The 12,232-nt window shown below is 36.9% G+C and overlaps 1 protein-coding gene across 4 annotated transcripts in view; it reads left to right on the plus strand.

Moving 5' to 3' along the window:
* The window catches only part of ptpn9b (protein tyrosine phosphatase non-receptor type 9b), a 659,505-nt gene that overhangs the window by 1,144 nt on the left and 646,129 nt on the right, over nt 1-12,232 (plus strand). For all 4 annotated transcript variants that reach the window (XM_049472209.1, XM_049472207.1, XM_049472208.1 and 1 more), the window contains exons 2-12: nt 1,046-1,189; nt 1,525-1,614; nt 3,135-3,259; nt 3,873-3,978; nt 4,101-4,211; nt 4,806-5,650; nt 7,750-7,846; nt 8,140-8,209; nt 8,704-8,782; nt 9,454-9,604; nt 10,753-10,960. In XM_049472209.1, the coding sequence (XP_049328166.1) occupies nt 1,046-1,189; nt 1,525-1,614; nt 3,135-3,259; nt 3,873-3,978; nt 4,101-4,211; nt 4,806-5,650; nt 7,750-7,846; nt 8,140-8,209; nt 8,704-8,782; nt 9,454-9,604; nt 10,753-10,960 (2,026 nt within the window). The remainder of the gene's footprint in view (nt 1-1,045; nt 1,190-1,524; nt 1,615-3,134; nt 3,260-3,872; nt 3,979-4,100; nt 4,212-4,805; nt 5,651-7,749; nt 7,847-8,139; nt 8,210-8,703; nt 8,783-9,453; nt 9,605-10,752; nt 10,961-12,232) is intronic.

The following is a 12,232-nucleotide window of genomic DNA, read 5'->3' on the forward strand; positions in this document are numbered from 1 at the left end:
AAAATATTTATTTCCATTAGTTTCAATAAATCTGTTGTTGTATTTAGCCTCTATTTTTGAACAAATAGAGTTTAAAGCTGTGAACAGACTATGTAAGGATCAGTTAGCTAAATTAATGTGAAACAAAAAAATACAAATTTGTCAGGAGAAATCTTGCAAGGTTAATATAAATGTTACGTTTATTTCCAAAGTTATAGTGAGAGTGTCTAGTGTTTCTGTAAGTTATAAATATGTATATCAGGATTGGCATCGGCAGATATATATGCATGCTGTGTACCCATTCTTGTTATATACCCATTTTCTAATAGTTATTAGCTCACTTACTTTACAGTATAAAGATCAAATGCATGCCTCTGATCATTACCCTTTGTTCCATAGCATCTGTAACTTTTTAACACTGACTTGCAGCTGAATTGAGGAATTTCAAGCTAATATCTTTTGGACTAACAATAAACATCCGCTGAAATTTCCCATATTATTTCACAAGACTTTAGCTAGCTAGTTAATCGTTTTAAGCAGCTTTACTTAAATTCCCAACCCTGGTTGGTCCTGGAATCCCATTGTTGGGCACATTTTGGTGCTTTTCCTGCTTTAATACACCCAATTTAACTCATAAGCAGTCTGTTAATGAGCTGATTATCTGTATGTGTTGAAAGCAGAGCATTTCTGGTGTGTCATATCATATCATATGCAATAATAAAATAGATTTTTTTTAGTTGCAGTAGTGTATTCTTAAAATATATTTTTTAAATTCAGTGTTGCCATATCACGATATGGTGATGGTATCATCAATATACTGTTATCGTGAAAATACCATAAAATATCCTGTTATTATTTTAGGGCCATATCGCCCACCCCTGCTGTATACCACTTTTAATGGGAGTTGGTGTAAATATATTTTATTCAGAGTAATTTTGAAGCATTTCTATCGGTCTATTCATCATGAAAACTTGACTTAATATTTGTTAAAAAGTGAAAATCCAAAAAATGAATATAAATGCTTTTACGTGACCGTGACAAAAGGTTGTGTGTGTACATTTTTCAGGCGGTGGAGGAGTTTCTGGCTGAGGTGAGGTGTAGAGAACAGTCACAGAATGCCGCCCTCGTCAGTCAGATGACAGCAGTCAAGTTCCTCATGGCACGAAAGTTTGATGTCCCTAGAGCCATAGACCTTTTTCAGGCTTACAAGGTAAGAGTGTAACTCTGCTGTATCCCTTTATCACTGTGTGTACACTGTGTTTTTTTTTTATTATTATTTAAGCATTTTATATTATTTAAGGTGCATTCTGTGCATGAAAGCTTAGGAGTGAAATAAATGATGTTGGGCAGAAATGAACTGGCATGAACAATGAGAAGAGTATGATCAGATCCAGCAGTAAATTAGTGTAACTAACTCTGTTCTGTAAAGTGATTGTTGTGCATGCCCACATTTTAATGATGCTAAAGATTCCACTAATTCTAAAATACTCATATTGTATTTTTCATATTCTTTTACCTTCAATATGCATTTGTGTGTATTTTCAGAATACCAGAATAAAGGAAGGTATCTACAATATTAACCCTAATGAAGAACCTCTGAGGACTGAGTTGTTGAATGGCAAGTTCACGGTTCTGGTGAGTATAAAGCTTACATATTTTATCACACAGATACAAACCAGTGCACCAAAAATAGGTCAGCGCTGTAGAGACCACAGACACTGATCTACAGAGATGTGGGGAAAAAGCAGTCCAGTCAGATTGGTCATCCTTCCTTTTATTTTTATATTTATTATTATTATTATTTTCTTTGTGCTTCAAATTTTAAGGTAAGCCCTAACATTACGACCATTAACATGGAGTGAACACTCATTATCCGGATATAGTGGCACCCGTCAAGGGGTGGAATGTGCATATTAGTCAGTGAGTGAACAGTCAGGTTTTGAAATAAGTTGCACTGATGCAAGCAGGAAAAATTGTGTGTAACAATCTGAGCACCTTTCTCAATAACCTGTCACACAGTGATGTAGATGATGTTGGTGTGTTACACGCGTCAACGCACATGATCACACTGCCCCCCCTCCAACTGGTCGCATGTGGGCGTTACAAAGGCTTTCCCTGCGTCGTCCAATTAAATCGTTTTAATAAATTGGAAATGCTTTTATACAAGCTATTATTATTTCTATGATGTAATACATATTATTGTGTATTTATAGATATAAATGTTTGATTGAGCTTCAATACACTGTCTGTTGAGCAGTATATAAGCTAACAAAATCTAAAATTTCCAATTAAATGACATATTAATATTTTAAAAACTCACCGAGACCCCAACAATCACAGCAGCCTTTCTCCTCGCTGACAGAGTCCCTGTAAATCAGCAGGGATTTAACGAAGAACTGGGAAGCCTGAAACTTCTCTTCCAGGCTTCTCTGGACGCTTGAAAGCGGAACTTAAATGTTTTCAGACACTGCGCTGCAGACATGTATCAGGCGAACACCTGCTCTCTGATTGGATAGATGCATTGCGTTGGACGGATTCATTTGCATAAAGTTCAGCTCGGCTTAACTTTTCATCGCATAGCATCCCCCGCTCTCGACGCATTGGAGCCATGCATTGAAAATGAAATGGGATACGTTGCTGTGCGTTGACGCGACGGAGCTGTTTAAATACACCATTAGTAGTGTGTGTTGTGCTGTGATTACTCACTGTTCGCTCTATTAGACTCTACATCTACAAGGTGGAGCAGTAAGATAGAAAAGTCTGAATCTGTTGCTGGAGACTTTGTGTTGGTCCTCTGGTCCGTCATCAGTGGTCACAGTGGGCGCTGCACACAGGATAGGAATAGCTCCTCTGTGGTGGTCCTGTGGGTTCCTGACCATTTGAAGAACAAACTGAAAATGGATGATAATAAATAAATTATACAGAGAGACAGATACAGGTCTACGGTCTGTGATTATTTAACTACGTGTCTCATTATCTATATGTTCGCTGTGTAGAAACAATGAGGTGGTTATAATGTTTTGCTCGATCAGTGCATTATCCATGTTTTAATGTTTTGTAGTTTAATCAATGTTGTTGTTTTTTGTGTGTGTGCATTTTAAGTGGCATTCATTTTCAGTGCATTTAATTTTCAGTCTTAATTTTTGTGTTTGTAGCCAGGACGTGATGCAAAGGGTGCAGCCTTGGCACTCTTTACCGCTCGCCTCCATCGGCCTGATGTCACTACCCATAAGGCTGTTCTTCAAGCCATCATATATCAGCTGGACAAGGCAATAGAAAGGTAAGAAAACCTGTTTCTGCTTTTTTTACCATATTTACATGTTTTTTTTCTGATTAGCAAACAAACTTTTTAATATTAGACAAAGATAACCTGAGTAAATACAAAAAGATTGTCATTTATTAGCTGAGTTCAATTTCATTAGTAATATAAACAGGCCTGATTACTGCCAGACATGTAGAATCAAAGAATCACTTAAATAGAACCTGTATGACAACATGAAGCAGGATAAAAGATCTCAAAAAGCTTCAAATTACACCCCGATCTGAAGAAATTCGAGAAGAGATTAGAAAACAATGTTATTTACATGTATAAGCCTGATAAAGCTTACTAAGTTATTTCTAAAACTTTGGGACTCCAGTGAACCAAGTAAGAGCTATTATTCACAATTGGAGATAACATTTAACACGATTGAACTTTCCCACGAGTGACTAGCCTACAGAAATTACTCCAAAAGGACGTGGACAACTCATCTAGGAGGTCCCAAAAGAATCCAGAACAACCATTAAAGATCTTTCAAAGGATTAAATTAAATGGTCATTTTACAAAGTAGAATCCACCAATTTGCAAGTGTTTAATTTAATTTCTTCTGCCTTTTTTGCTCTTGTATCTAAAGCATTCAGACTCAGAGAGATGGTCTTATATTTATCTATGACATGACAAACTCCACCTATGCCAACTTTGACTACGAACTCTGTGTGAAGATTTTAAACCTCCTCAAAGTAAGTGACTTCCTGTCAGCTGATTGTCTTTGAAATCTCCAGCTTAGTTTAAAAAACGAGCTGAACTGTCTTTTCCTCATTGCTCATGTCAGTACTGATATTGATTTATCTCTTTGAATTAGGGTGCTTTCCCTGCCCGGTTAAAGTGTGTGTTCATCGTGTCGTCGCCTCTCTGGTTTCGAGCACCGTTTGCCGTGCTGCGTCTTTTTGTGCGAGAGAAACTAAGAGAAAGGGTTTGTCAATTTCACTTTGTATGTCAATTTTACCTGGTTTAAAATGAGTGTTACATTTTTGCCCTTAACACTTTGTTCAGTTTAATTTAATGTCAAAAATTATGTCAGTACTAGCGGTATGAAATATTGTATCGTACACAATGCAGTGGCTTGCAGAATATTCATACCGTTTGAACTTTTTAACATTTTGTCGCTTAAATGTATTTTATTGAGATTTTAAGTGATAGACCATAATTGTGAAGTAGAACTGAAATTTTAATCATGTAAAAATCTGAGAAGTGTAAATATCAATACTTAGTAGAGCCATCTTTTGCTGCAATTACAGCTAAAAGTCTTTTGGGATATCTTTATACCAACTTTGTGTGTCTAGAGACTTAGCGAAATAGCTCAAGCTCATCCAGGTTGGATGGAGAAAGACCAGATTTGTGGAGTGCATGAACCTGTGGACAGATTCTCCCACCTGAGCTGTGGATTTCTGCAGCTCCTCCATGTGACCATGGAGACCATGGAGTGACCATGGTCCTCTTTGCTAGATCGACAGTTAATAATAGCTTATTAACTGTATCATTGTGTGTGTGGTTTCCTTCCTCTCAGGTATGTACAGTCAAAGCTCATGAACTGGCCAATCACATCCCAGTCAGCTCCCTCCCAGAACACCTTGGAGGCTCATCACAGTACAGCCACATTGCATGGATCCAGTCATGTGTCAACTCCAGCCCAAATAACCAAACAAATGCGCCCTACGCCACAGCGGACTGCCTGGGAAGCTTACTGCACTCTTACTCATTAGAGCAAAACCAGACAGCCAGCAGTAACCCCCTAACTGCCAACACCTCCGCCCAGGTGGGAGCTACCCTCCTAGGAGATGGACTTAACTCAAACTGCCCCCACTTGGATGACGGAAACGCCAACCTCCAGAACCACGCCCACTGGAACGGCTCAGCACTGCCAGGATCAGGGGTTATTGCGGGCTCTAACGCCAATGTTGTGAACGGCCGGGGTCACCAGCCACCCCCACAGTCGGACACGCCCCCAGACACGCCCCTGCACCAAAAACACAGCTCAGAAACAGGGGTCAACTCTGTGAAGAGAGGCGGCATGCCTGTCGATAACTTCAGGCACGAAGGACACGGTGCAAAAGACAACCAACAGGAAGTTAACTTTCTCGAAGAGGAGGTGGAAGCTGGAGACGGAGTGCCTCCTCTTCCTCAGAAATCCTCAAGGCCTACACCGCTGTCTCGCAGCCCCGTCCAGGACATGAGCTGGCTGCCTGGAATAGGTGGGGAGGCATCTGTGATGTCTGTACATATTGCAGAGCCAGGGGGCATGAGCGTGCAGGATCTGGTTCAGCATGTGAAGCGCAAGAAAAAGAAAGGCATCTATCAGGAGTATGAGGAGATCCGTAAAGAACCGCCTGCTGGAACCTTTGACTACTCAAAGTAAGACACTGAAAATTGCTTGTTAATGATTGTTAATTACACTTTGTGTTTGGTACGGGTGTAACGATACGTGCGTTCTTTGCGTGCATAGTGTATAGGAGACTTGTGCAACCAATAAACATAACCTGGAAAGTGTAGCTGTAGCACTGTTGCTGTTAGCAACTCGCAACTGACTTAGCCCATCTGTCTCTAAGATATTATAATACAGTACAAATAGCTCTTGTCTGCCACACCTAAACCACACTACACTATTCCAGCATTAAAAAATGACTTATTATTATAATTTATTTTTAATTAATTGACACCACAAATTTAATTTTGACAATCTAATGATGATTTTTTTTTTGAAAAGAACTCAAACACTGAAATGCATCCAGTAATATGCTTAGGAAAAAATATTATTAGTTTAGGCGGTTATCTGATATCTATACAGTATGAAAATTATCCCAATCTGAAAAAATATTTGATATATTGTCCAGCTCTATTCTGTGTATCAAAAAGTTGTGATGAATACCATATATGGTGGCTTTTGTTCTGTTTAAGAAATATGTCGTGATGTGATTTTAGGCCGTGTTGTCCAGTTTAATTTCTTTTTAAACCAGTTGTATTGTTTAATATTTAAGTCGGCCTTTAACGATAACCATTTCTGCGAATGATATGTTGGTCCTGAATTTATTGTGATGCACAATTATTGTCATTTTATGACCATTAAATCGCATTAATATGATGATAAAATCTAACACGGAAATTATACAATTTTTAAGACAATAGACTTTTAATGAATAATTGTTTGAAAGACTTTTTTTTCACCTGCAGTAGTCTACATCAATGTGGAACAGGCCCACACACTTAATTTTGAACCATTTGGCCCTTTTCCACCAACAAAAAATTAGTTTGCAGCTGAAACCGGAGAACATTAGGTTGTGCTGCACAAACCGAGAGCCACTGTGCAACTTCCTTTGTTGATGCTGTATTGCGTGACTTATTCTCAGTTACATTAAACTGGTGCAAAGAATGGCTGGTTTGCTGCAAAACACCAAGGTTCTGATAAGCCTGAATGAAACCAGTTCCAGAACCAGAAGAGTTCTGTTGGTCAAAAAGGGCTAACATTGTGTATGGAGTACAAGTTATTGAAGCATTGGCCCTTGCATGCCTGGATAAAATTGTAAAATACTTGAGGTCACGTCTGTTTGTTGAGCTCCATTGGCTACCAGTTGATGCTCGCATCAAATTCAAAACTCTTACAATCGCCTACAAGGTGATGTCAGAACAGGCTCCTTCCTACCTGCACTCGCTCCTGAAGGCTTACGCTACCTCCCGGCCGCTGCGCTCCTCCAGTGAACGTCGCCTCGCTTTGCCAAACATTCACACAAAGCAATCCAGACTGTTCTTATACAGAGTTCCCCAACGGTGGAACAAACTACCTTCTACTACCAGATCAGGAGAATCTCTCACTATCTTTAAGAAACTCCTGAAGACAGAGCTCTTCAAAGAGCACTTACTCTCCTAACACCTCTAACACACTAACTACTTCTAACCTCATTTCCTTCTTCCTCTCCTTCACTCCTCTATCCTATTATTCCCCTTTGTCCTCCTTTTATCCCTATCCAAAGATGTTTTACCTTTAAACTTATTTTACTTTGTACTTGACTATTGTAAGTCGCTTTGGACAAAAGCGTCTGCCAAATGTAATGTAATGTAATGTTTGTTGTGTGATAATATAATAAGTAGATAATATAATTATCGCACTGACCTATGTTTTAAGATTCATTAGAAGATGACTAACTTCAGAAATTGACATCTCAAAAGTCATGTGACAGCAATAAGCAATATGTGTAACAATGAAGTGTTCCTCAACGCACTGCTTGGCTTGGGAAAGCCCACCTTTGTATAAGTTGTGAGGTGTTATCTTGTAAATGAGATTAAATTAACACTGGGCAGTGTGTTCTTGGCAAGGCAGCGTGAATTATGGGATATGGAGTAAAACTGGATAGTAGGTGCAGCTGGCAGGTTAAGAATGATCCTTTTGGTCATACCAAATTTAATGCAGCTGAGTGGCTACATGAATATTTTATGCACATTTATTGTTTTTCCAACAGGAAACCAGCAAACCAGATCAAAAATCGCTACAGTGACGTCCTCTGTTTGGATGAATCTCGTGTCCGTCTTTGTCCGCTCGACGACGAGGACGACGAGGTTAGAATCGCTGTAAAAAACATTTTTTAATGCAATAATGTTTATTTATTTCATTTGTATTTTACTATATTAATTTACAGGAAGTAATTCCTGTTTTATCTCACCACTAATCGTTAGGCTGTTTAAGTGAAAATCATCCATATCGTTTGTATTAAAGTGTAAAAAACAACAAATGCCTTTATTCTTTGCTAGAAGTTATTTTTTGCTGCAGTTTAATTTATGCTTAAACCTGCAAAGTGGTCTTAAAACAGCCCTATTATTACAGAGTTGTCTAAAGGTTTCTTTTTTTGCAGACATCTGACTACATTAATGCTAGCTTCATGGATGGCTACAAGATGACTAATACTTACATTGCTACTCAGGGTGAGTGAAGTCTCCTTATCTAGTTTTATTTTTATTGTTGCATATGATATAGGATTGTGTATAGCAAGAACTTGGTGATATGATGTGTATCATGATACAGGGGTTACAGTTACAATTCAATATATTACAAACTTTTTAGATATTTTTCTATATAAAGTATTGCGAAACGAATATTGTGAAACTTTGATATATCCATATAATCGTACATCCCTAATATGAGATGTTAATAATCGGCGAAATGCACTTTAACTTTTTGCCCAAACTACAGAAGATAAAGCTGAATTAAAGTTAGATTTTTCTGACACCAAAAAATACATCATCTTTAAAACGGAGTAAACTTTTTGTTTAAATATTTACTTACAAAAATGTTTTGGTGTTAAAGGTGTTTTTGCTTTCTGCAAGCTATTAAGCAGAAATAACGGTTTTGAATTTGTGTGTGGGCGCACTTTGTATCAGTGATTTAATCTTACAGATGTAAATTCTTGTGGTTTTAGGGCCTTTGCCAAAAACTTTTGGCGATTTCTGGAGAATGGTGTGGGAGCAAATGGTATTAATCATTGTCATGACCACAAGGTAAACATTACTTATGTGTCAGTCTTTTTCTTATCCTGTTTTGCTGTATTTGCATAATGTAACATAACTGGATGTTGAACTAGGAAAGTTTTCAAACCAGCAGGCATTCTTGTACAAGTAGATTTTGTATCTGTGCAGGTCGAGGCACAAGGCGAGCGTTTATGAACCCTGAACCCTCTCCACAAAGCTGAGCTTATTTTTTTTAGTACCCATGCTCCAGTTTTATCAGAGTGTGGGGTTTTTAGGATATACTGGTGGAAATGGAAGTAATCTAATGAACCAATCATGTGACCCCACACACAGCACTGGGAGCAGATAGTGTTTGAAGTGAAGCCCAGTCTTCACACGCCTGAAGTTAATAAGCATTTCTAAACAAAAGGCAGCGCATCTAGTGACTGTGTGTGATATGAGGAAATGATCCATTAAAAAGAGGAGCCCAGTATTCCAGAAAGCAGATGTCTCTTCTCAGAAATGACATCATGAGTGATGACTGAAACCATGAGATAAGATCATTATCTCCATTAATTGCCATAGTTATTTATATTTTATATTACATATTACAGTGGCAATCATCAGTTTATTTTACTGCTAGTTGTACTCTGTATGACCATGTATGTGAAAATTAACTATAGTTTCTGTATGCATATTAATAAGTATCTTTCTTTTTCCAGAGTTGTGGAGCGAGGGCGGGTAAAGTGCGGTCAGTACTGGCCGTTGGAAGCAGGCCGCACTGAAGAGTATGGGTACTTCCTGGTGAGAAACGTCCATATTGAGATGTTTCAGGATTTTAAACTCTCTCATCTGGAGCTCTATAATAGTCAGGTGTGTGGTTCTCTTCATTTCATCATGAGTTATTTAATTAATGTATTAATGCATTTATTTATATATATATATATTTATTTTTTTTTAAGAATAGGGTTTGGTGCCGATTTGATACAAAACAGTCCAAGGGTCCGCACATAATTTAACACACAGGGAGTTAATCGAAGAAAAAATTGTATTGTATTAATTGAATCATGTATTTATTTTCTGTGAAATTCTAAAATTGTCAACAATATAAAGTGAAAACCTTTCAGACTGTAAGAAACTCGTAGAATAACTTGAGCAAGTGCTTCAGCATTGTCTAACTGTTTTACGTTGTATTTTTAACTGTTACGTTTTTTTTTTTTTTATAAAGCTGTAGTGAAACTTCTCAGTAGGTTCAGAATCTACCAGCACAGGAACTGAAATCTCACTGGCACGATTCCTCTCTTTGTGTTCTAGTTTTGTTTTAAAAGAAAGTGATGAAGTTCACAGTAGAAGTTGTGGACAGCAGCAGAGCAGTCCAGAAAAGTTTACTGATGTAAAATTGGACCATTTATCTATTAGAAAAACATCTGCTTAAGCTGCCACAGTTCCAAAATGCGATTCCCCAGACATTCTGACGAGGAATTTAAAAACATTCCCAAATTACTGAAGCCTTAAAACACATTTTGTGCTGTGTTAAGTGGGAAGTTGGGCTTTTATGTGTTATTTTCTGAATGTTGCAGGCAAGGAAGCGTAAGTAGTTGGTTAGCTTGATGATTGAACAACCTATTGAATTAAGATGATTCTTTAGGAAGTGTTTAGGAACCTGTTTGAACAGTAAATGAACAGTTACATTTTACTTTGTGCAAAATAGTTAGGTTTATTTTGTTAAAGTGTTTCTAATTTTCTTACCAGTAGTTTCACCATACCTGCAGGGATGCTTATAACTATAAGAAAAACAATAAGAAAAAATCCCTATCATAATGATGAGCAATATTCTCTCCTAAAAGCATTAGATTATTTGTTTGTTTTGCTGTTTCCTGTGACACATTAAGAGTATTATTTTGTGTAATTGTTTGTTTGCCGTTTATATTCATGCACTAAATATTCTGCACTTCAGTAATGGTACTATACATAGGGAATAAATCTACCTAATTTGCCTTTTTTTTCCTATCTCTTCTCAGACTGGCGAGTGCAGAGAGGTGTCTCACTACCTATACGTGAGTTGGCCAGACTTCGGGGTTCCAAAATCTGCTTCGGCTATGTTGGATTTCCGGGCGCAGGTGAAACAGAGGCAGGAGCTCGCATTGCGAACGCTGTATCCTGATTGGACAGGACCTCCAGGGGGCCCTCCAGTAGTGGTTCATTGCAGTGCTGGAATCGGAAGGACAGGTAAGCTTTTGACTGCTACTGGATTAAACTAGCTTTATTTGTCTTAAAGTTTTTAAATAGCGTGTTAAAAACTGTCAGCAGTATTAAACTTTTTTTTTCCATGGTATTTTTGCAATAACGATACTCTTGCCGATTTGACAAAACACTGAATTAAAAAAAAAAAATCACTACTGCAACAAAAGTGAAAAAAAAAAAGTTATTATTGCATACGACATGATATATATATTATATTAGATTTATATGACTTATATTAGATTTGTAACAGAAGTCAGTATACCACTAACAATACACTCCAAATATCTTCATATATGCAGGATTAAAGCAAAATAAATGATACTGGACATATATAATCTGTCTCAAGTAGATATAATAGAAAAAAAAAAAAAAAAACAGTGTAATTATTACACTATTACACTAAATATATTGTCCCAACCTGGGGTGTTCCATATTGTATCACACACAATAATATTGCTAAAATTTTGGAATATTGTTATTGATAATATACAATATTCCAATTTTTTAGCAATATTATTGCGTGTGATACAATATGGAACACCCCAGGTTGGGACAATATATTTAGTGTTAAAATAGGTAAAACTGTTTTTAGGTAGAGGAAATAAGAAAATATAAATGTTGTGTCTTATCACAATATTTTGTTTTGCGATAATGTTAATAAATAACCTTTTTTATGTATTTATTATTTTTTTTTATAGATCTTTTAGATAGCCTCCATCCATTCACCCCTATCAATCTGTAATACAGAGCATTTAGCCAATTCTCCCAACAGGCTTACAGTGCTAGTGATTAGGGGTGGGCGATATGGCTCTTAAATAATATCATGATATTTCAGGGTATTTTTGTGATAACGATATACTTGGCGATATAGGAAAACAAAAATAATTCATTAATTTCAGGAATATAGTATAAGAGTATAACAGTATAATCATAATGTGGCAAAATAAATAATACAGCATAAAATAATATAATGCAGCAAAAAATATTGCAGAATATTTAGTGCATGCATATAAACTGCAAACTAAAACAATTATACAATAAATACACCTAAAGCTTCACAGTAAATAATAGACTACTTTTAAGACAGAACAGCCCTATTATCACAATATGTATTTTTAATATCATGATATTTCTGTGTCACGATATATTGTATACGATATAATATTGCCCACCCCTACTAGTGATAGGGGTATAGCGGTGCTCATACATCATGCGTCATATCATCACGCTTTTACCAATGCATAACTCTACTCTCAT

This window comes from Astyanax mexicanus, chromosome 25, assembly GCF_023375975.1.
Source record: "Astyanax mexicanus isolate ESR-SI-001 chromosome 25, AstMex3_surface, whole genome shotgun sequence".
NCBI classification, from domain to species: Eukaryota; Metazoa; Chordata; class Actinopteri; order Characiformes; family Acestrorhamphidae; genus Astyanax; species Astyanax mexicanus.